Source organism: Lactuca virosa, chromosome 5 (assembly GCF_052849685.1).
Source record: "Lactuca virosa cultivar CGN04683 chromosome 5, Lactuca_virosa_CGN04683_v6, whole genome shotgun sequence".
NCBI lineage: Eukaryota > Viridiplantae > Streptophyta > Magnoliopsida > Asterales > Asteraceae > Lactuca > Lactuca virosa.
The window spans coordinates 297,294,200-297,315,960 of NC_136430.1; the positions used below are offsets into that span (position 1 = coordinate 297,294,200).

General features: G+C 36.4%; 2 protein-coding genes across 2 annotated transcripts; one reads left to right on the plus strand and one right to left on the minus strand.

Annotated features, from left to right (window-relative positions):
• Positions 1 to 11,796: 11,796 nt before the first annotated feature.
• On the plus strand, positions 11,797 to 12,551 carry LOC145112949 (uncharacterized). Its single transcript, XM_079049060.1, has 2 exons — positions 11,797 to 12,075; positions 12,177 to 12,551. The coding sequence occupies exons 1-2, from the start codon at positions 11,797 to 11,799 to the stop codon at positions 12,549 to 12,551; spliced, it is 654 nt and encodes a 217-aa protein (XP_078905186.1).
• Positions 12,552 to 18,740: 6,189 nt separating this feature from the next.
• Positions 18,741 to 21,095, minus strand: LOC145115765 (uncharacterized). The gene is made up of 2 exons (XM_079052124.1): positions 19,194 to 21,095; positions 18,741 to 19,014 (listed from the first exon to the last, which is right to left on the minus strand). Exon 1 carries the CDS (start codon positions 20,565 to 20,567, stop codon positions 19,263 to 19,265), a length of 1,305 nt encoding a protein of 434 aa, XP_078908250.1. The 5' UTR covers positions 20,568 to 21,095; the 3' UTR covers positions 18,741 to 19,014; positions 19,194 to 19,262.
• Between the last annotated feature and the right edge of the window lie 666 nt (positions 21,096 to 21,761).

Consider the following 21,761-nt stretch of genomic DNA (forward strand, 5'->3'; position numbering starts at 1 on the left):
TGTTGTTTTAGGGACGTAAAGTGAGGATAACGGGAATGGGTAATCGGGTTATTGTTGGTTGGTGAAATTAAATATAATTATTTATTGTGGGTTGAAAACCCTATATGCTCACCAGGCTCCCATGTCTGACCCACTCAGTTTCTTTGTATTAGAGGTAGTGGCGCGAGAGCATAAGTTGGAGAACTTGTGAAGATGTTTTGTTTATAGACGAGTAGTTATATATAACTGTGTAAGGTCTATGTTTTATTGTTTATGCTTTTGTATCTGTATCGGAATATGACATCCCGAGTTTTGATATATAATGAAAATACATTTCTTTAAGAAATGCTTTGATAAACCTTATTTTATCATGTAATGTTTTTGGGGACGAATTTCGCAACTCTTTTAAATCAATGGATTTACTCTGAAATTATTTTAAAAACATAAATGAAACCGGTCTTTTCTGGCCGTGATTTTGGGGATGTCACAAAAGTATATGTTTAGGGATTTATTTTGTAAAGATTTTTAGAGGACAGGGGGTGTTTGGTATCATTTGGACCTAATATGAAAGGAATTATGGAAGCAAGGCATAAAATGTAAATTCTGGATTTATATTGTAAAGATTTATTGAATCGGGGTCTAAAGGGGTAAATATTGGATTAAATTTGAAAAGATTCTCATGGGAGGGACCAAACTCGTCAATTGTGCAAAGATTTGCTTGGAGCGGTACTTTAACCCCACGTATCCCGTCCCTCCTTGCATTGCTTAAACCTAACCCTAGATCTTCAATTCCCCAGCCGCCACAACCCTTGGAACGTCTCCAGCCGCCGCCACCTTATTGCCCCTCATCCCTAGCCGCCGTTGTCAACCACATCGCCGCCGGATAACGTTGCTTGCACCACCATCACTTCTGTCGCCGACGAAGTCAAGGATGAAACCACAACCATTATGAAGGCCGGATGAAGCGAGTGTAACGACCACTCTGGTCGTTTTCCGGTGGAGGTGCGACCTCCGTTCCCCACTGCATTCACCGCCATCCTTCCACCTGCTGGATTGCTGTCGGTACTTCCTCAACATCCCCTGTCGTCGGACGTCTTGTGTAGCCGATAAAGGACCGCCGAGTTCGATGTTGTTCTCGTGGGAATATCGGTCGAAATGGCTGCTGTTGGGTCTCGTCACTACTGTCGCCGCCACGCGGCTGTTTCACCGGGAGCTGCTGCCAAACGTCGTCGCCGCCGCATGCCACCGGGGAGAGACGACTGTGTTCGAGTTTTGCAATCGGGTGTGTGTGTTTTCTGTTGTAATACGATGTGTTTGTGTGTCAAGGGGCGTATATGCGTTGATTTTAGCATTTGTGATGTTTTATTTGGGATTTTTGGCCGGAAGACTCACGGTGGTGGCTGCCGCCATGTAACACTGTCGGCCACCACCAGGGTGTTTGTGTGTGTGTGTGTGTGTTTATGTTAGTGAGTGGGTGTGTTACCGGTATTTGGGTTGTAAACTGTAATAGTGTCGGAATAATAAAAAGAAATCTCAAAACCACCACCGTAGGCTGGTGGCTGCCTCCACCAGCCATCGTGTTGGGTGGCGGTATGCTTGTTGTGTTTGATTCGTTTGAGATGTTTGGACAAAGGGACTAAAACTCTAATGTGCCTAATAAACCCTAATTGATCTAAGGACCTAGCTATTGAGCCTATTGGGCTATGAATGGGTTGGAAACCCTAATTAGGGTTTAGAAAACCTTAATTTTGGAATTATGCGCTTGGACTTATCGGACCCGTATTTTGGGCCATTGGTATTGGATTATGTATTAAGCCCAACTACACCATATCATTTATTTAGTAGAGTGACAAACTTAATGGATTAAGTCCTTAATGGGTCAAGTGAGAAACACTTAACCCTAATTGTCATTTTATGTGAAACCCTAATTTCACTTGGGCCTTGAGTTGGGCTTTTCTATTGGGTTTTGGTAATTGGGCCAATAATGGGCCATCCAAGAATGATCATATGGACTAGAATATTTAGATGGGCTTTAGGGTAAGGCCCATATGTGAGGCTTAAACCCAATTTGGAAAATTGGGCCATAGATGGGCCATAGTCTGGGCCTTTATGATTTTGGGATATTGGGCTATTAGAAATGCCAAATGTTGGACTGGACTAAATGGTTGGGCCATAAGGGAAGACCATGTAGAGTTTGGGCCTAATTTGGAAAATTGGGCCATATGTTGGGCTTTGACTTATAGTTGACTTTTGGTCCTTTGGATTGGGCCTTGGGCTTGAGTCAAGCTAATTTGGGGGTAAAGTAGCCTTTTACCCTAAGCATGGACTTATGGATATGTATTGAAACCCAATTATTAATTGGGTGTTGTTTTGATGATTGACATTTTGGGGATCTGTCAGCCAGCAGCCAGCGATTTATTCGCGGGACTACAACAGTGTGAGGTGAGTCTCCTTACTATGTGTATGGGTCTATGGCCACAATGCCGGCCCATTTAGTTTATGTATGGTAGGAAGACCCGGGGGTTAGCCCTAGGCATTATGCATGAATGACCAGAAGGAGGCTCCTGGCGCTCAGTATGTTATTATGTATGGTAGGAAGACCCGATGGTTAGCCTTAGGCATTATGTATGAAAGACCAGGAGGTGGCTCCTGGCACACTGTACGCTATTATGTATGGTAGGAAGACTTGGGGGTTAGCCCTAGGTATTATGTATGAAAGACTAGGAGGTGGCTCTTGGCACATTGTATGCTATTGTGTATGAAAGACCAGGAGGTGGCTCCTTGCACACTGTATGTTGATTAGCCAAGTAGAGTAGTATGTATGCTAGTTGTCTTTGTGATGCTTTGATGGAAGACCAGGAGGTGGCTCTTGGCACTTGTCTGTAAGACCCAGGGGGTGGCCCCCGGCTTAGCAAGAAAGACCATGTGCTGGCCTGTGGCATAATGACAAGACTATGTTTTGGCACATAGCGTTTTATTTGGTTATGATATATGTATGGTTCATGGTTATGTATGGCATGTATGGATCAGTTGATATGTATGGTATGTGGTATCTGGAGAACTCACTAAGCTTCATGCTTACGGCTTTCAGCTTTTGTTTCAGGTACTTATGTTTTCAAATGAAAGAGCTCGGGGCGACTGCAGCGCATCACACTATATTTTCCGCACTATATGATCTTTGGGATTAATACTCTGATAATTGTTTTATGTAGAATGCTTTTCAATGTTTTGAGCAAAGTTACTAAGTTGTTTTAATTAAATTTAAAATGAAAATTTTTGCCATGATTTTTGGGATGTTACACTACAGGTGGTGGATCCCCGACTCCATCACCTCTATGCCCTAGGCTTATAACATTTGTCATCATGTAAAAGTGTATCGCCCAACTAAACCCCATATATAGCCTGCAAAATTACAAGATGTACAATATAGAAACATAAATACATTTAAACATACATCTTACACGTATTACATATTCATTATAGCATCCTACTTTTTTTCATTTTTTCCATTATAGCATTGTACTTTCCAAAAAAGACCTTGATACATATATACACACATTACATACAGAAATACACACATTATACATACAAACACTCTTAAACATGCTTCCTACACATATTACATTTTCATTATAGCATCATACTTTTTTTTCATTTATTCCATTATAGCATCCTACTTTTTTTTCATTTTTTACATACATATATACACACGTTGCATTCATTTATGCATTTTATTTCATATACTTACATCATACACATTACAATATATACAAATACACTTAAACATACATCCTACAAATATTACATATTCATTATAACATCCTACTATTTTTCATTTTTTCCATTATAGCATTGTACTTTCCAAAAAAGCCCTTGATACATATATACACACATTACATACAAATACACTTAAACATGCTTCATACACATATTACATTTTCATTATAGCATCATACTTTTTTATATATTTTTTCCATTAGAGCATCCTACTTTTTATCATTTTTTCTATTCATATATACGCACATTACATACCAATGTACACACATTGCATACATTTATGCATTCTATTTCATATACTTACATCATACACATTACACACACACACATACACACACACACACACACACACATATATATATATATATATATATATATATATATATATTATGCATACAATATACAAAACTAGATTAGAATACTTCATGAAATGGAGTTGAACTTGTGGTGGAACAAAATCAGAATGGTGGTGGTGATGTGGGTGCGTTGTGGTGGCCAAAAATCTGGCCGATGTGGTGGTGGTGATGACAACCCGAAATTAGAGGTCAACAAACCTTAATACACAAAATCAAACACCCAAATTAGTAGATAATCACTTGGATAGTCACTGGAGATGAAATAAATAGAAAAAAATGCAGAGAAAAAACTGCGTCCTGACAGAAAATCTAGCAGCTAAATGTTGTCGTCGGTGTTGTTGCTTCTATGGCTGGTGATGGTGCTCTTGTCGTCGCCGGTGATAGAGGTTGCGAGGGTTTCGATCAATTTTTATATCGTCTGAATGATTAACATGGACGAGAAGGGTAATGATGACAGAATACATAAAGTTTGAGCAGACCTTTAGCAGCGACTACAGAATACAGAAAGTTTTAGCACACCTTTAGCGGCGACCGGAGGTTTTAACGGTGACACTGGGGTTTTAGCAGCGACACCGTTTGGAGGGAAAATATACCACGTTTTTTTTGGAGCATTAGCGATGATGTTGTTGCCTCCATTGACATCGTCGCTAATACTTTAAGCGATCTTCTTTTCCAACCGTTCGATTAGGTCCAGATCAACGGATAGGGTTAACCAATTTCTTTTGACGCGGATCGTGGTTTTCTACCTTTAGCGGCGAGCACGCTTTGAGCCGCGACAGGTTACGTGAAAATAATCGGGCTTGAGTCTGGGTTGAGTCGGTTAAACTTGGCCTTGGTAAACAACTTTAGTTTAATTTTAGAGGATATTACAACTGTGTCCTTATGGTCGATCAAAATTAGGTTTTTGTAGGTTCTTTTTCTTAATTTGTTTTTAAGTTTAGCTTTTTTAGCCATGTGAAATCAATATTTTTAAGATCGAGAATTTATTTATTTCAGGTTTTTATTTTCACAAGACCATGATCTTTAGATAGAATTGGATCGAAAGGTTCTACGAAATTGAAGTGGTTATAAGTTTAAAACCGTAAAGTACATCTCTACCTACGTGTTTATAAGTTATATAAAATTTGAAACATATGATGTGTTTGGCACGGAGCTTTTGCAAGAATTTGTGAGCTTCTAGCTTTTAACTTTTGACAGAACGCTTTAGTTTAAACAAAAAACTTTGTTTAGCGGTACGAGCTTTTAGCTTTTCGTTTAAACAAAACGTTCTAAATCTAAAAAAAACTACTGAACTTTTGAAATCAATTTCCATAAATTCACTTAAAAAAAATTATATATATATATATATATATATATATATATATATTTAAACAACTGTCATTTTTTATAATTTTACATATTTCAAAAGCTTTCATATGTTGGATTAATCGGTTGATATAAAAGGAAATATTTATTTTATGGAGTTTTTGTGTTTGAGTAGGAATCTTTTAGAATTAGTATAAACTAAGAAAAGGCCCGTGCGTTGCACGTGTGAAAGTTTAGTGGCAAAAATATAAAGAATTAAAATAAAGTGCCAAAATTATAAAGAGGAAAAGTTTGTTGAAACTTTAGTGGCAAAATTAGTAAAAATAAAGTACCAAAACTATAAAGAGGAAAAGTTTGTTGAAACTTTAGTGGCAAAATTATAAAAAAGTAAAAATAAAGTGGTAAAATTATAAAAGAATAAAGAAAAAGGGTTTTAAAGAAGTAAAAGTGAAAGTTTAGTGGCAAAAATATGAATAAGTAAAAATAAATGGGCAAAATTATAAAAAGGAAAAGTTTGTTGAAATTTTAGTGGCAAAATTAAGAAAAAGTAAAAATATAGTGTTAAAATTATAAACATGAAAAGTTTCCTGTTGAAACTTCGCATGTCCCTTTAATATATATATATATATATATATATATATATATATATATATATATATATATATATATATATATATATATATAGGGGTATTACAATTGCTTTCTATTATTATTAAAATGTTGAAAGTCACGTTTCCAGATTAATTCTTGCAATCAATGTATTTTTCTTTTTTATTCTTTGTTTGGAGTTTACATTTATATTAGCACACAAAGCAACATCGTATTACTTTATTATTTTATTTCACCTACACTTGGTATCAGAGTGAGGTGAAGACGGTTCCGGTTTGAGAGTCGGTTTCAAGAAAACCGTAGCCTTTCGCTGTGGGGCAGACGCAGCGGGAATCGGGTTCGATTTAAAGGGGTGTGGATTGTTTTTTAGCGCGAGTTGAAGCATCTCAACAGCAACACCCATTTTCTTGATCGGGCTTGTTCTAAGGTAGAGAGAGATTAACCGGAGGCGCATAATAAACGGACGGGAAGACGTCAAAGCGGGTGGCTTTGATTCGGTTCGTTTTGCAGGTGACGGAAGACGGTAAAGGTGGTCGTGACCTTGTCTTGTTGTCCGGTGGTAGAGTGCTCTCGGAACAAGCTTGATTAAAGAAGTCGGGGTTAAGGAGAAAAGGGTGTCGTTGGTTAAAGAAGGAGGTTCGATGACGTATCAAGTTCCAGTTTTGACTCCAACGAATTATCCGATGTGGGCGGTCAAAGTCAAGTCGATTATGGATGCACACGACATATGAGAGACAGTCGAACCAAATGCGTTAGGTGAAGCATCGGATCAAAAGAAGTCAAAACAAGCTCTTGCCTTTTTGTTTCAAGCGATACCCGAAGACATGGTATTGCAAATGGCGAGTTACACTGAACCACAGAAAGTGTTTGATGGGCTGAAAACACGGTATTTGGGAGTGGATCGGGTGAGAACGGTTCGACTTGCAATGCTAAAGAGAGAGCTTGAAAGTTTGTGCATGCAGGAGGGTGAAACGGTCGATGATTTTGTGACAAAATTTTCCGGTTTAGCTTTAAAAGCAAGGAGTCTTGGATATGAGCTTGAAGAAGGTGATTTGGTAAAAAGGTTACTAGATTCAATGCCTAAGTCGTTTCTTCAAATCGTGACTTAAATAAAGCAATGTTTCGAGTTGGATTCAATGTTATTTGATGAAGCGGTTGGTAGATTGAAGGCATACGAGGAGCGTATAAGAGGAACCGAGAAAGTGGAGGACACTCAAGGTGGGTTATTGTTGGCTAGTAAGGAAAAATCACATGTTTGTAAGCATTGTGGCAATGGACGTTCAAATCGGGATGACTTTGGACGTGACCGGGGAAGAGGTCGGGGGTCCGGTAGAAGTCGAGATGGTAATGAACGTGTCCGGGATAAAAGTCACGTTAGATGTTACAAATGTAGTGAGCTTGGTCACTATAAAAACGAGTGTCCTAAATGGGAAAAGGAAGAAGTGGGTCTAATCGAAGAGGAACCGGCAGTGTTTTGAACGAGTGGTATGATCAACCGATTAAGGGGGTGATTGTTGGATTAATCGGTTGATATAAAAGGAAATATTTATTTTGTGGAGTTTTTGTGTTTGAGTAGGACTCTTTTAGAATTAGTATAAATAGGGGTATTACAAATGCTTTCTATTATTATTAAAAAGTTGAAAGTCACGTTTCCAGATTAATTCTTGCAATCAAGTATTTTTCTTTTTTATTCTTTGTTTGGAGTTTACATTTATATTAGTACACAAAGCAACATCGTATTACTTTATTATTTTATTGCACCTATACCATCTACTTTTGTCAAACACTCATATAACAAATAAAAGCTACAACTTTCAGCTACCGGCTACTCGCGCTACCAGTTTACAGCTAATAACTACTTTTTCCAAACACGTCCATAATGATAAAAATAAACTTAATATATAAACTTCAAATAAAACTATTTAATATAATCTTACATGAAAAATGATGCATTGATATTATTTTTTTCCTTTTGTAGTACAACTATTTTGTTTGCAAGTTTTTTTGCTAGTATTTTTGTTCAAAAAAGTTCGTGTTTTATTATAAAAAAAAATGCTAGTGTCCATATATGATGGATTGCATTTTTCTATTCATATTCTTAAGTTGTACACAATAAGACCACAACAAGTATGATCATGGCACTACAGTTGTAGGGGTGGCAAATTATGACACGGCACGACAAAAATACACGACATGAAACGAAATTGGGACGAAACTGTAATTTGAATTCGTGTTCGTGTCGTGTTCGTGTTAACGGTAAAAAAGACGATGTCGTGTCGTGTCGTGTTCAAAATTCGACACGAAATTGACACGATTTAGCAGTTCTTTATCGTGTTTGTCATGTTATATTTGATAAAGTATTCATTAAATAAACTAGTTTTAGTATATTTTATATTTGTCGTGTCGTGTCGTGTTTGTCGTTTTTTAATTCGTTCGTTTTCGTGTTAGTTAAAAAAAACACGACATCGTGTCATGTCGTATTCGTGTTACATAAAACATTATCGTGTTGTGTCAGACAGAAACACGAAACGATAGCACGATTTGTCACTCCTATGTGGGAACACAGCTCCGCTCATTGAAAGCAATGTAGTAGGAGTCATGTTGCGGTGAAAGCACCCCATCTCTCTTCTCCTTCCAACCATTGCTTCAAGATCAAAAGGAACCATTTTTTAATCCAAAGTGGAGCAATATGTGAAATTTTTGGATCCAAATTGAAATTTTGGATCAAAGTGAAATTTTGAATCCAAAGCACGAGTCAGGACGAATCCACAAGATGGATCCATATTGAAAAAGGGTTATATGTTTTGGGTTTAACGCATCTAAGACGATTCCAAGCATATTTTTATTTATTTTTTGCATTATATTATCATATTATCGTTTATTACATTCTTTTTACTTTGAAGTTTTTTGTATTACATTATCATATTATAAACCAATTAAATTTGATTTATATTCATTAAAAAAAATCTAAAATATGAAAGGTTGTGAGAGGAGTGACCCCTTAGTCTAAATTGCTTCATTGAACGTAATTGATAGTCTAATATGAAGTATACATGAGGACCCCATACACATTGTACACTCATTATCTAGTCATGTTATAGTTGGCTTACATATTCATAGTTGATCCTTGTTTTATGCATATGTTATATATAGATGTGTTATAGTTGGCTTAAATGTTCATAGTTGATCCTTGTTTTATACATAGGTTATATATAGATGTGTTTGTGCATATGCTTTGTAGAAAGAAGATGAATATAATTATCATCTTAGCTTGACAATGCCGTCCATGTTGGTCAATAGTTATTGAGTTACTACTAGAAAATGATTGACTATTGACTTATACACCAACAACATAGTAGACAAATACAGGTTCGACCCTGACATTTTGGAGGTCTTGTGCAAAAATTAAAATGAAGCCCCATAAAAAATCTTGAAAGATTATTGAGTAAATTTCATACCACTAAATTCAAAACATAAAGTTGATAACAAACATCTTGTAAATTCCATGCCTCAACATTATACATGGGTCTTTACTCGTTAGTAATAAACTAAAAATAATACAAAAAAATTCAAAAACAATACAACAAACGAGCGCATTACTATTTTCTAAGCATCGTCATTCTAGCATTTTTAAAAGTAAATTCATCTCTTACACTTTCATAATCAATATTTTCAAGAAACTCGTTTCAATCAAAATCATAGAAAAAGCGTTTAATCTCTCTTGAGACATGGTAGATCGCAAATAAGAGTTTAAAAGCATTAGTTTTAAAAAATTTATTTCTACTAATGCAATTGTAATGAGAACGGTCAGCAATATTTTCTATGTAAGACAAGAAACTAGATAAGTGTATATCATTTTAAGAAATTTGGTATTGCATATTCAACTGGTAATTATTTTGTAACGATTTCAAATGGTTTAATTCACTAGTATTCGATGATTTCAATTTTTCTGTTGTGAAGAAACCAAAAAAGTATTTATAATGCTTGTATTTTCCAAACCTTTGCTCCGATAAATCGATAGTTGTATCAACCATATACACAAAATACTCATCCCAAATAATGCTTAAGGCGATAGTTTATGTACTAGTTCTTAGGTTTTGAGTTTTTTAGGTTTGTTTTCTTTAATCTGTGGATTTTATGAATATTAAAAACCTTGCTAGATATGTTATTATTAGAAATATAATTTGTATTTTTCATAGATGTAAATACTTTCCCTAAATTGTTGAAAAACCTTACCAGGTTTAGGATTTGTATTTTAAAATCAGATTTTGATGGTTTAGGTTTTGTATTTTGTAATAAGATTTGTTTTTTATTGTTTTTTCCATAATTATTAGGTGGTGTTTCGCAAAAAAGTTTATTATTTTTTTAGCTCATAGCTTATTAGTTTATTGTTATTATGACTTATTAGCGGTTTGTCATTGCTATAAGTTTTTTTGGGGTAAAATGACATATATGCCCTATTATGTTTCTAGGGTTTATCCATTTAGACACTTCACTTATTTTGTGACTTTTTAATGGAATGAATTACACTTTGTCGGGTCGATTAAGCCCTTATTTCATTTGTGAGGGGGTCAGTCGGTCATTTTTAGTCCACCTCCCTCTAGTAACACCACATAAGATGTTGATTGTGTCTTCCGTGTAATACCATGTCTTTAATTAGTCACTTCATTCTTACTGTTGGTATATGCTTTATAAAAGAGCCCTTTTGACATTCATTGTTCATCACTTCATCGATAAACCCTTTGTTGTTTTCTACTCCTGAAACCTCAAACATGGAACCCGTATTCTTACAAGTAGATGTGCACTTGTAAGGAATCTTCTCCAAATACCACATACGCTACACCAGCGGAATTACTCAAAGGTTTTCGGATATCGATTTCGCAGGCATGGACAAGGACAGGTGCTATGCATTCATCGAAAGGTTCGATGGGGAAAAGGGTGAGAAGCTCTATTACTGCCAACCTGGCATTGATTTTCCAAAAGGTTTGACTTTAATTAGCAATGACCCAGATTATTTCGACTTTATAGCAATTACATATGAATGTGGTGTTATACTCCCTATGTATGTAGGCCATTTTAGGAATAGTAACATGCAGGAATGGTTGGGAAAACACAAAGTCGAGGTTGTTGGTAACATAGAGGAAGAGATACTTGATGGTGCAGGATTGATTAAGGAAGTTGCAAGAGGGCATCGAGATGTGGATGAGGTTGATAATGAGGAAGACAATGGTGATGAGGATGAAGATGAGGATGAGGATGTTGATGACGATGATGATGACCATGAGAACCCTCATTTTTTTCAAAAATGATAATGGGCTTCAGTTAGACATGGGTGAGAATGCAGGTGTAGGTGAGCCTTTGGAAGAAGACACAAGTGACAATGAAGATGTTTATCCTGAGTTGCCAAATATTTTCAATGATAAGGTCAATTGGAAGGAGCAGGAACTTGTGTTAGGTATGAGGTTTGAGAGTCCTAAACAATTGAAACACATATTTTGTAACTATGCTGTCGTGGATGGTTATCAATTATGGACCCACTTTAAGCAACAATTTTATAACAATCAAAAGATGAGTGTTCGGTTGCTTAGAGAGGAGGTAAAAACCACTTTTGGCATTGATATGAGTATGAGTCAGTATAGGAGAGTCAAGAAGTATGCATTGACACTAGCTGAAGGCACAATAGCAGAAAACTATGCAAGAATATGGTCATATGGTGAGGAGATTAAAATATCAAAATCCTGGATCCACAGTTAAATTTTGTTTTGATGCAATGTCTGATGGTAAGAATTACTTCAGCAAGATGTACATATGTTTTGCTTTGGTAAAAGAGGGAATGAGGGGAGGGTGTAGGAGGATCATTAACCTAGATGGTTATTTCCTGAAAAGTTTTTGTCAAGGGGAGTTGCTTTGTACTTTTGGTAGGGATGCTAACAATGGAATATTCCCAATTGCTTGGGAAGTTGTTTATGTAGAAAACAAGGACAATTGGAAATGGTTCATAGAAACTCTTTCAAAAGATTTGAAATGTTGGAATGAAGGACAAAGTTTGGTTCTAATTTCGGATCAACACAAGGGATGGTACATAAATATTTCATGTTCTAAAATTATTAATTGAAATTCTAAGTTCAATCCTTCATGTGACATATGTAGGGTTTGGTTGAGGCAGTAAAAGAAGTATTCCCAGCAGCTGAACATAGGCAATGTGCTAGACATATCTATGCAAATTTTAGAAAGAGATTTAGTGGAGCCAAGTTTGAAAATTTGTTTTGGAAAGCAAACAAGGCAACAACCGAAGCACATTTTAATAGAGTTATGAAAGATATTGAAAAGTTGAATCCAGCTGCAGTTGTGCATCTTATGGATAGAGATCTAAAGACTTGGTCTTTAGCTTTTTTCAGAGTTCATAATTCATCTTGTGAGTCAGTGGAGAATGGTTTTTCAGAGAGCTTTAATAGTGTGATTTTGGATGCCTGGAAGAAACCTATCATAAGCATGTTAGAAGGCATTCGTATATATGTGATGTAAAGGATGGTGAGAATGAAACTATTCGGAGAAGGATGGAATCGTTATTCCGTTTGTCTGAATATTAGAACAAGGTTGAATATTCTCCAAACTGAGCAAAGGTTTGTACACTTATCCAATAACATCCATACCTTACTTGTCACATCTCTTAATATTTTGGTTTTTCAACTATGTAGGCATTGGTAGGTCGTATCTTGTGGGGGTATGAAGTTTGAAGCAAGGAAAATGGACGATACATATATTGTTCATGTTCAAAAAAAGGAATGTAGTTGCACGCTATGGCAACTTAATGGGTATGGCTGCGTACATTCGGTTGCCACCTTAGCCTATTTAAATATTACACCTGATGGGCCATATGTAGATCCACTGTACTTGGCAGCATACTTCCGTAATACTTACAAACAACCAATCCATAGGATGAATGGAAAAAACATGTGGCCTTCTACAGACTTCATACCCCCTTTGCCTCCATTGAAAAGACGAATTTCAGGCAGGCTAACCATAAAGAGAAGAAGGGATGCTTCTGAATGGATGGGAAAACACACTATTTTAAAGGCAGGGAAGAAGGTTTCTTGTAGCATATGCAAAGAGAAAGGCCAAAAAAAGGCCACTTGCAGTCAAGTTATAGGTCCATCCAAATAAAATGGGACAAAGAAACAAAAGATCATACCTACACAAGAGTCTGTGAACCTTACAAAAGGGGGTGGGGATGATGAGGTAATGGTTGATGCACGTGATGCATTGGAGATGAGTAGTCAGGATGAGCAAGTGGTGGGAGTCAATGGACGTGGGGAAGGGGTCATGGCCAATGCTCGTCTTTGTCAAATTCACCATGCAGAACCATCTAACAAAAGGAAAAAGTCGGAGAGAATCATTAAAATGAAGCTTGCTAAAAAAGTGGGAGGTGAAGGTAGCAGTCCTGCAGAGGCTATGGAGTTGGATTAGATTATGGTTTGATATTTGTATTTTATGTGTGCTATTTAATCTTATGAATGTGTATGAGAACAAGGATTAATGTGGTGTTCATCATTCGTGCGTGTTGAAATAAATGAAATGATGTATGTTATGTTGCTTTATGGTATGGAAAGTTGTTTTGGTCTTTTCCATAACTAAGAAATTCAAGAATTTTAGCCACTGTAAAGGAGTTAGGATTGCAAGGGTATTTAAGTCATTTCCATCAAACAAAACTATAGGGGTATTTTGTTCATTTAGATTAAGTTATTATGGAATTCCTATTTTACTCATGTGGATTAACTAAGAAATTCAAGAATTTTAGCCACTGTAAGGGAGTTAGGATTGCAGGGGTATTTAAGTTATTTCCATCAAACAAAACTATAAGGGTATTTTGGTCATTTAGGGTGGTTTAGCCATTTACAGTATGTAATCAAGTATGGGTATGTTCGTCATATAAGTAAAGTGACCATTTAGGGGATACTTGTGTCATTACTAAAAAAAATTGGCTGTGGGGGTAATTAAGTTAATTTCTGTAACAGGTTAGATGTGACTTAATCCATTAAGTTATTCCTGTAATAGGTTATCTGGCACTTAATCCATTAACAATCAAACAAGAAAACGTGCACTGACAAGGAAACAAGAAAAAGTGCAGATTAGAAAAGTGTTTTCCCAAAAAAGGGTTACAGACAAGGAGCATTGTGCCTTGTGTGCAAAAATTATGTTTTTTTGTTCCTTTTACCCAACTGCATCATTTGTGGTCCCTGTGTATCTGCTTAAAAAAAAGAAGATTGACTTTGCTTTGGCTTGTGGTCCCATCCCAGCAATGAAGATCCACAGGAATGGGACTAACTTAACCAAACATATATAACCCTCAAATGTTTCACTCGTTCGTGCACATACACAGACACAGGTGTAAGACGGTTTTTTTAATAATATAAACCAACATTTCAGCCATGGGTTCGTTTACATCATTGTTTCCTATTCCATAACATATTACAAAGTTCATCGACAAAAACTTCATCAAAAAAGGATGACCATCACCAATCCAGTCACCACCACCACCAACTATATGCACCAGCACCAAACCCACAAACTATTACCAGCACCAGCAACAAGCACCACCAGACACAAAAATCTATTACTAATATCGGCAATAAACAACTTAAATAACACATCAAAACACAAACCCATGACAAAAATGCTTTAACCTAGACTTCTTTTGTTACTTGAAGAACATGTACGTACACACACCCACAGTAGCAACACCAACAATCCCAACAAAATACTTCACTTTCTTACGTTTGTTGTGCTCCACGACCATTTTCACATGCGACCCTTGCAGAGAAAAGATATGATTCTTAAGATCATCAAGGATATTAGAGATATCCAGCTGACCAGCGCGAACGTCATCAACCTCACGGTTCATGGCATCCAAGTCTCGATTAACACCCTTTTGGAGCTCACACAACTGGTCTTGGAAGTCCTCCCGTATGAGAGACAATTCAAGTTGGGTTTGCAGTAGATTGATGGTCATGTCTTCGTTGGTTATACGATTCAAATGATTCTCCGTCATGTGACGGCGATAGTCTGGAGACCAACTATGTTCACCATATGCTCGCGAAGGCATTTTCCTATTTCGGAGTGAAGTTAAAGACGAGATTGGGGTAAGCAAGTTTCCAGATGTGCCATTTTAGGGCAACAAAGTCTTCAATCTATACGGAGGCGGCTTGAACAGTCGAAGCGTGCTCCCTACGATTCACATACAAGACGACGTCGTTTGGGTTCTTGGGACGCTTTGACTTCTTGTCATGTCATCACTTACGTGTTAGGTTACGCTTATGTGGCTATGGAAACCGGCTACAATATGTCAAAGGGATTAGATTGCTAGGTTACAAATAATTTGTTCCCTTAAAAAGCCATAAAATAAGTTAAGTGACTAAATTGGTAAACCAGAAACTTAATAGGGCATATATGTCATTTTCCCTTTTATTTTTATCCAAACATTTGTTTTTTAACATACAGTGGTATGAAACCACTAATAAGGTAACATGTTGTTTGGCCAAATACCCCCTTAATATATTTGAAAGTTCAAAGTTACATGTATATGAGCACTTGTTGTATGTCTAAATTTTTTAATAACACATAAAACATATATATTTTTCTATAAAAACATATATCATAATTCATAACTATGTATATGCCTCTGGATTTAGAAGGCCGTTAAGATTGGAGGAATCGCATTTTTTTTTGCCAAAAAAAAAAAAACCTCACACATTCATACTCTAACCGATGAATTTTCACAGCTAGCTGTGGAGTTGATGTTAAATGTTTATCATGCAATTCATGCTGCTAACGCATATTCACAATAGTCATCGTCGTCACCATCTCCTTCTGATTCTGCAGGGGCATAGTCGTAATCTCCATCATCATGGTCGCCATCTCCTTCTAACGGTGGTGCATGGTCATAAAGATCGTCTTCTTTGTCTCCATCTGCATGGTTACAGCAACACCACCCTCTGATTGTCTTAATAACCGAATACATTTTCTTCATGAGAGACGTCTAAGAAGAAATTCTAGAGTTTTAATTGATTTTGATTATATAAGTGAAACGATTGAGGAAGTAAAGAGAGAGAAATGTCAAAATGTGTTTTCATTATTATGAACTAATGGTTACAGACCCTGACCAATATATATACATAGAAAGATAGTCAACAATAAAGTCAACAGATTAACTATTTAACAGAATCTGTAACTAACACATACTTGACTAACAACTAACTAACATCTTGACATCCCCCCTCAAGCGAAACAACAGGTAGGATGTGAAGCTTGGATCGAAGATGTTTGAATCTTGAAGTAGATAGTCCCTTTGTTAGAATGTCTGCAATTTGTGAAACAGTAGGAACATAACATATTCGTAAACTCTGAGACAACACCATATCCCGAACAAAATGGGTATCTATCTCGATATGTTTTGATCTTTGATGAAAAACGGGATTAGCAGCAAGATATGTGGCTCCAAGATTATCACACCAAAGTATAGGCGGAGAAGAAACAGACAATTTTAATTCTTGAATTAAAGACATAAGCCATCGGATTTCTGCAGCTGTATGAGCAAGAGCTCGATACTCGGCCTCTGTATTGGATCTAGCCACTGTATGTTGTTTCTTTGAGCTCCAACTTATAAGAATGCAACCAAGAAAAACACAAAAACCACTCGTGGACCTCCTAACATCCAGGCACCCAGCCCAATCTGCATCAGAGTAAGCATGTAATGACATGGATAATGTTTTTCGTATCACAGGACCATGATTAATAGTGCCTTGAAGATATCTTAATATTTGTTTGACCGCAGTCCAATGTTTATCTGTGGGTTGTTGAAGAAACTGAGATACCTTGCTCACAGCATATGCAATTTCTGGACGAGTGATCACAGCATATTGTAAAGCACCAACAGTACTTCTATAAGTAAAGACATCATCCAAAGGTGTTCCAGAAAATCGAGACAATTGTTGTCCAGAACAAACAGGAGAATCAAGAGGTTTACAGTGACTCATGCCAGTTCTTTGTAACAAGTCAAGAATATAACGTTGTTGTGAAAGAATAAGACAATCATCACTAAAAGTCGCTTGAATTCCAAGAAAATAACTGAGTTGACCCATGTCTTTTAAGGCAAACTGAGAATTCAGTAGTTGTATCAATGTACTAACATGATCAGATGAGCTTCCAGTGACAATTATGTCATCAACATATATAAGCACATATGTAAGATGAGTGGAAGTATGACTCACAAAAAGAGATGTATCAGATAGACATTGAACAAAACCAAGAGAAATCAAGACTGTGGATAACTTTGCAAACCACGCTCTTGGAGCTTGTTTCAAACCGTACAACGACTTCTTGAGAAGACACACATGATTCGGAAGTGTTGGGTCAACAAAACCAGAAGGTTGATCCATGTATACAGTTTCTGTGAACTCTCCATGTAAAAAGGCATTGTTTACATCAACTTGTCTTATTGTCCAACCCCGTGAAAATGCTATAGAAAGTACAAGTCGAATTGTTGAAGGTTTAACGACTGGACTGAAAGTCTCTGTATAATCCACACCTTCGGTTTGAGAAAATCCTTTGGCAACAAGCCGAGCTTTGTATCTACTAACGGAACCATCTGGATTATGCTTAATCTTGTACACTCATTTACAACCCACTATATTTTTATTCAAAGGTCTTGGAACTAGCACCCATGTATGATTAGCATTAAGAGCTTTAATTTCAACTTTCATGGCATCCCACCAGACTTGCCACTTTTGAGCTTGATGAAAAGTTGATGGTTCAATAGTTGGACAAACTTGAGATTCATAAACAAATTGATCACTACGAGGTGTAACTCGTCGAGTGTTGTCACGGGTTCTAGTTGTCATTGGATGTAAAGAGGTTGTATTGGAAGATAAAATACTTGGATTTGAATTGGATAATGAAGATGAAGGTTGAGACAAATGAGAGAATGGCATAGATGGAATTGTTACTGACGATGTAGTGGGTATTGTTTTTGAAAACATGGGTGATGGAATAGAAAAAGTGGATTCATGAAATGTAACATGTCGAGAGGTATATGATTTTAGTGAATGTGGATCATAACAAAGGTATCCTTTGTGATTTGGAGCATATCCAACAAAAATACATGGGATTGACTTTGGTGAAAGTTTATCATCACGAATATCTCCAAGAAATGGGTAACAAAGACAACCAAATGTGCGAAGTAATGTATAATCTGGTTTGGATCGATACAATATCTCATATGGTGAAGTATGATCAAGAACTTGTGATGGAATTCGATTGATAAGATAAGCAGCAGTAGCATAAGCATCAAACCAGAATTTCTTTGACAAATTTGCATGAAATAACAAAGCACGTGCAACTTCAGATAAATGTCTGTTCTTTCTTTCAGCTATACCGTTCTGTTGCGGGGTGTGAGGACATGACATTTTGTAAGTGATTCCAGATTCACTCATAAATTGTGCCATCTGTCCTTGTGTAAGTTCAAGAGCCCCATCACACTGAAAATATTTAATCTTTGTAGAAAAAAGATTTTCTACATGATTCTTGAAATGGCGAAATGATGAAAAACATTGGAACGATGAGACAAAGGATAAAGCCATGTAAACCTACTATACTCATCAATGAAAGAGATAAAGTAACGATAACCAGAACGAGATATAGTAGGTGCTGGACCCCAAATATCTGAATGTATAACCTCTAAAGGTACTTTGCTATATGATAATCTTGAAGAAAAAGATAACCGAGTTTGCTTTGCAATACTACAATCATTACATGGTTTATTATCACTGGACTTATTCAAAAAAGAAAGTTTTGAAAAAACATATGAAGATGGATGTCCAAGTCTAAAGTGCCAGAGTCTATTTGAAGAACCATCCAAAGCACTGTCAGCAACAAAGGAGTAAAGATTACTGCTGCTATGCGGAATGTGGTAGAGTATCTGACCTGCCCAATTCTTGATAGAAAAACCAAGATATGAGAATTCAACAAGACAAGGATTGTGTTTTACAAGATCAGCAATTGACAGAAGATTTTTGGTCAACAATGGCACAAGAAAAACTCGAGATAGTTTTAATGTGCATTTAGGTAAGTTTAAAAAAGCATGACCAACATGAGAAATAGTTAGAGATTTACCATTTCCAATGATTAATTTTCCAGAACCCTTGTACGGAACAGCTCCATGAACAAGATTGGCATTGGGAGTCATATGAGTAGTTGCTCCTGAATATGGTATCCATGACTCAACCATTTGACAAGTATCTGAGAAGGAACAATCAGTTGATAAACCCATATTTGCAGCAAAATTTTTATTTTCAATTCTCGATTGTGAACATAACAAGGCCAATATTGATTTGTTGAAGCCCATGTTGAAAAATGCTCAGGTCCAAATGCTGAGTAACCAGTAACATTACCATGCTGAACAGAGTTGTTTGTGTGCTGATTATAAGGATGTGGATTAAAACCAGGTTGATTTGGATCATAAGGTGGATGTTGCTGTGATGATGGAATACCAACATTAGCATTCTCTCCCCAATTCCACCTTTCAGCACTACTGTGATTCAGTGTAGAATCTCCATAATTGGTGAATCCAACCATATTTCCAGAAAAATTACCATTAAAACCACCTCTACTTCCTCCATTAAAGTTTCCATAATTTCCTCTGTTAGACCTTCCTCTTCCACGAAAATTATTTCTTCCACCTCTTCTTCCTCCTCGATTTTGTGGAAACCCACGATAATGAAAGCATACACTTGCATCATGTCCAATTTTATGACAAATTTGACATATCACAGTTGATTTTTCAACATGAGGAGGTTGATTTGAAACTGTGACATTCATAGCACTAGGTGACTGAAGTTGACTTGAAACTAGTGCATTCATGGCATTAGGAGAATCAGAAGTTCTTTTGGATTGTCTAGCTATTCTTTGTTCATGTATGAGTAGTTTTGATCGTAATGTGGCAAAACAAGGTGGTGTATCATTGTTTTCAATCATCATAACAAAATTATCAAATGCAGCATTAAGACCATGGAGACAATGAAGAACAAGATCTGATTCAGATAGTAAATCGCCTACTGATTTGAGTTGCTCATGAAGAATTTTTATTTTATCACAATATAAGCTGATAGAAAGTTCACCTTGAGATATACTCTGTAACTCACTTCTCAATTGAGATTTCTTTGCAAAAGCCTGCTGTAAGTATGAAGTTTCAAGTAATTTCCAAATTTCTGCTGCGGTTTTAATTCCAATCGCCATGGGAGCAACAGAGACATGAAGAGTGGCGTTAATACATGCTTGAACGTATCCATCCATCTTTTTCCATGTGATGAAATCTGGTGAAGTAGATGCAGGTGGAGAAGTATCTGAATCAATGTATTTCTCCAGATCCATGGTTTGAAGTATAGTTTTGAATTGATGTCGCCACACTAGATAATTCTCTCCATCCAGTTGAGTAGAAACGAAATTCGTGATGTTCGAGACAGGAAATTGTGTGATATTTGTCGCCATTTCAAAAAAAATCACAACGATTCAAACCTAGAAATTGGGGATTTTGTTTGACCTAACTGAAGAAAGAAATCGATTGAGCTTCCAATCAATTTAGGGAAGAAAGAAAGGAGAAACAGAGATCTGAGCTCTGATACCATGAAACGATTGAGGAAGTAAAGAGAGAGAAATGTCAAAATGTGTTTTCATTATTATGAACTAATGGTTACAGACCCTGACCAATATATATACATAGAAAGATAATCAACAATAAAGTCAACAGATTAACTATCTAACAGAATCTGTAACTAACACATACTTGACTAACAACTAACTAACATCTTGACAATAAGAAACTAAGAAGCCATGCTTATATAGGCAAGAGAAGCAAATTCTGAGTAGGAAAGAAACTGAGAAGCCATGCATATTTATGAGCAAGAGAAGTAAACTGGACATATTTTCACATAGTTCTACCCACGAGAATAAGTGTGGAGTTTTGATGAAATGGTGTGGCTCACATATATGAGGGCACTATTTGAGAAAAGTTCAACAGACAAGTAGATCGAGAAGATGTTAATACTAGTGCTCAAGAAGGTGCATGTCTATAAGGTGCTTGGGTGGGCCACATGAGAAATGTTATAAGAGTTGTTTATTACTTTGGCTGCTGAAAATTAAAGCAGCACTAAAGGATGTTGCCCTCATATTGGCAAGAGTTCATCAAAAAGTTGAAGTGTGGAGTCATTACATAATATGGTTGATAGGTCATCCAGCTGCCAAATAGGACTTTGTACGATTAGTTCAGCCAGATGCACTATTTGTGATAGTTTATATTGTATGTATTTTATTAGTTTGCATAGTGTAGGGGACTCAATACTGGATCTATATATTGCAATGGAATATACAGAAACCCTAACTGGTATTTTCACAATAATTAACATGGTATCAAAGCCACCTTTTTTCATCAATTTTCTGCATCTTTATACACACATTCCTTCATGTGAACATAGTTTATCTTGACCTTGGCCACCCAAATATTGAAAGTGGTGCTCAGCAGCGTTACTTTATGCTACTTTTCTCGTTAGGATTCACTATTTTTTGGGAGGAAAAGATCATGAGAATAAATTTTTTGGCTTGTTTTGGAAAAAATACAATATAATAGCCTCTTTTTTCAGGTAAAGTGGTTACCCTCAGTTAATTATATGCCTCTAATCGTGCTGT